The 502-nt window shown below is 53.8% G+C and overlaps 1 protein-coding gene across 1 annotated transcript in view; it reads right to left on the bottom strand.

Annotated features, from left to right (window-relative positions):
• Positions 1 to 485, bottom strand: part of LOC103802996 (PHD finger protein 13-like) — a gene marked incomplete at its 5' end in the record, with an annotated part of 1,607 nt that extends 1,122 nt beyond the window's left edge. The window contains 2 exons of the mRNA XM_009075531.1: positions 55 to 129; positions 396 to 485. Of these exons, the coding sequence (XP_009073779.1) occupies positions 55 to 129; positions 396 to 485 (165 nt within the window). The remainder of the gene's footprint in view (positions 1 to 54; positions 130 to 395) is intronic.
• Between the last annotated feature and the right edge of the window lie 17 nt (positions 486 to 502).

Genomic DNA, 502 nt, shown 5'->3' with positions numbered 1-502 from the left:
CCTGCTCTTCCTATTGTCCATGAGGATGTGGCAGTCAGAGGAGTGAGATGAGACTGAGCTATCGCTGTCCTGAGTGCTTCCCGTGCTGTTCTGGGGGCTCATGCTGCCTCCGTGGGTCCAGTGCACATACTGCAAGAGGGGAAGAGACACAGGATTAGCACGGGAAATTGCAGCACAGACATTCAGGGTAAGGTGAGAGGGGCTGGGGCTGGAGCATGACTCTCCAAGAGTATCTATCCAAACTTCAAGGCCAGGTTGGATGGGGCCCTGGAACTAGATGATCTCTAAGGTCCCTTCCCATTCTATGATTCTGTAAGATCAGGAGCTGGGTCTGCACATGGCAGGGGGCCCAGGGGAACCACCGTCTTTGTAGACGAGCAAACAGACCTCCTTACCTCTTCAGGGTAGGGGATGTAGCCTGCATAGGCCAGAACAAAGGTGCAGAACTTGTTGAAATCCTCCACAGTTCTCCGTCGTTTCTGAAGCGGCTGCAACAAACACC

Source organism: Acanthisitta chloris, unplaced genomic scaffold, assembly GCF_000695815.1.
Source record: "Acanthisitta chloris isolate BGI_N310 unplaced genomic scaffold, ASM69581v1 scaffold41495, whole genome shotgun sequence".
Classification (NCBI taxonomy): domain Eukaryota; kingdom Metazoa; phylum Chordata; class Aves; order Passeriformes; family Acanthisittidae; genus Acanthisitta; species Acanthisitta chloris.
Note: the sequence above shows the minus strand (reverse complement) of the source record. Positions and strands in the feature narration are given on the sequence as shown.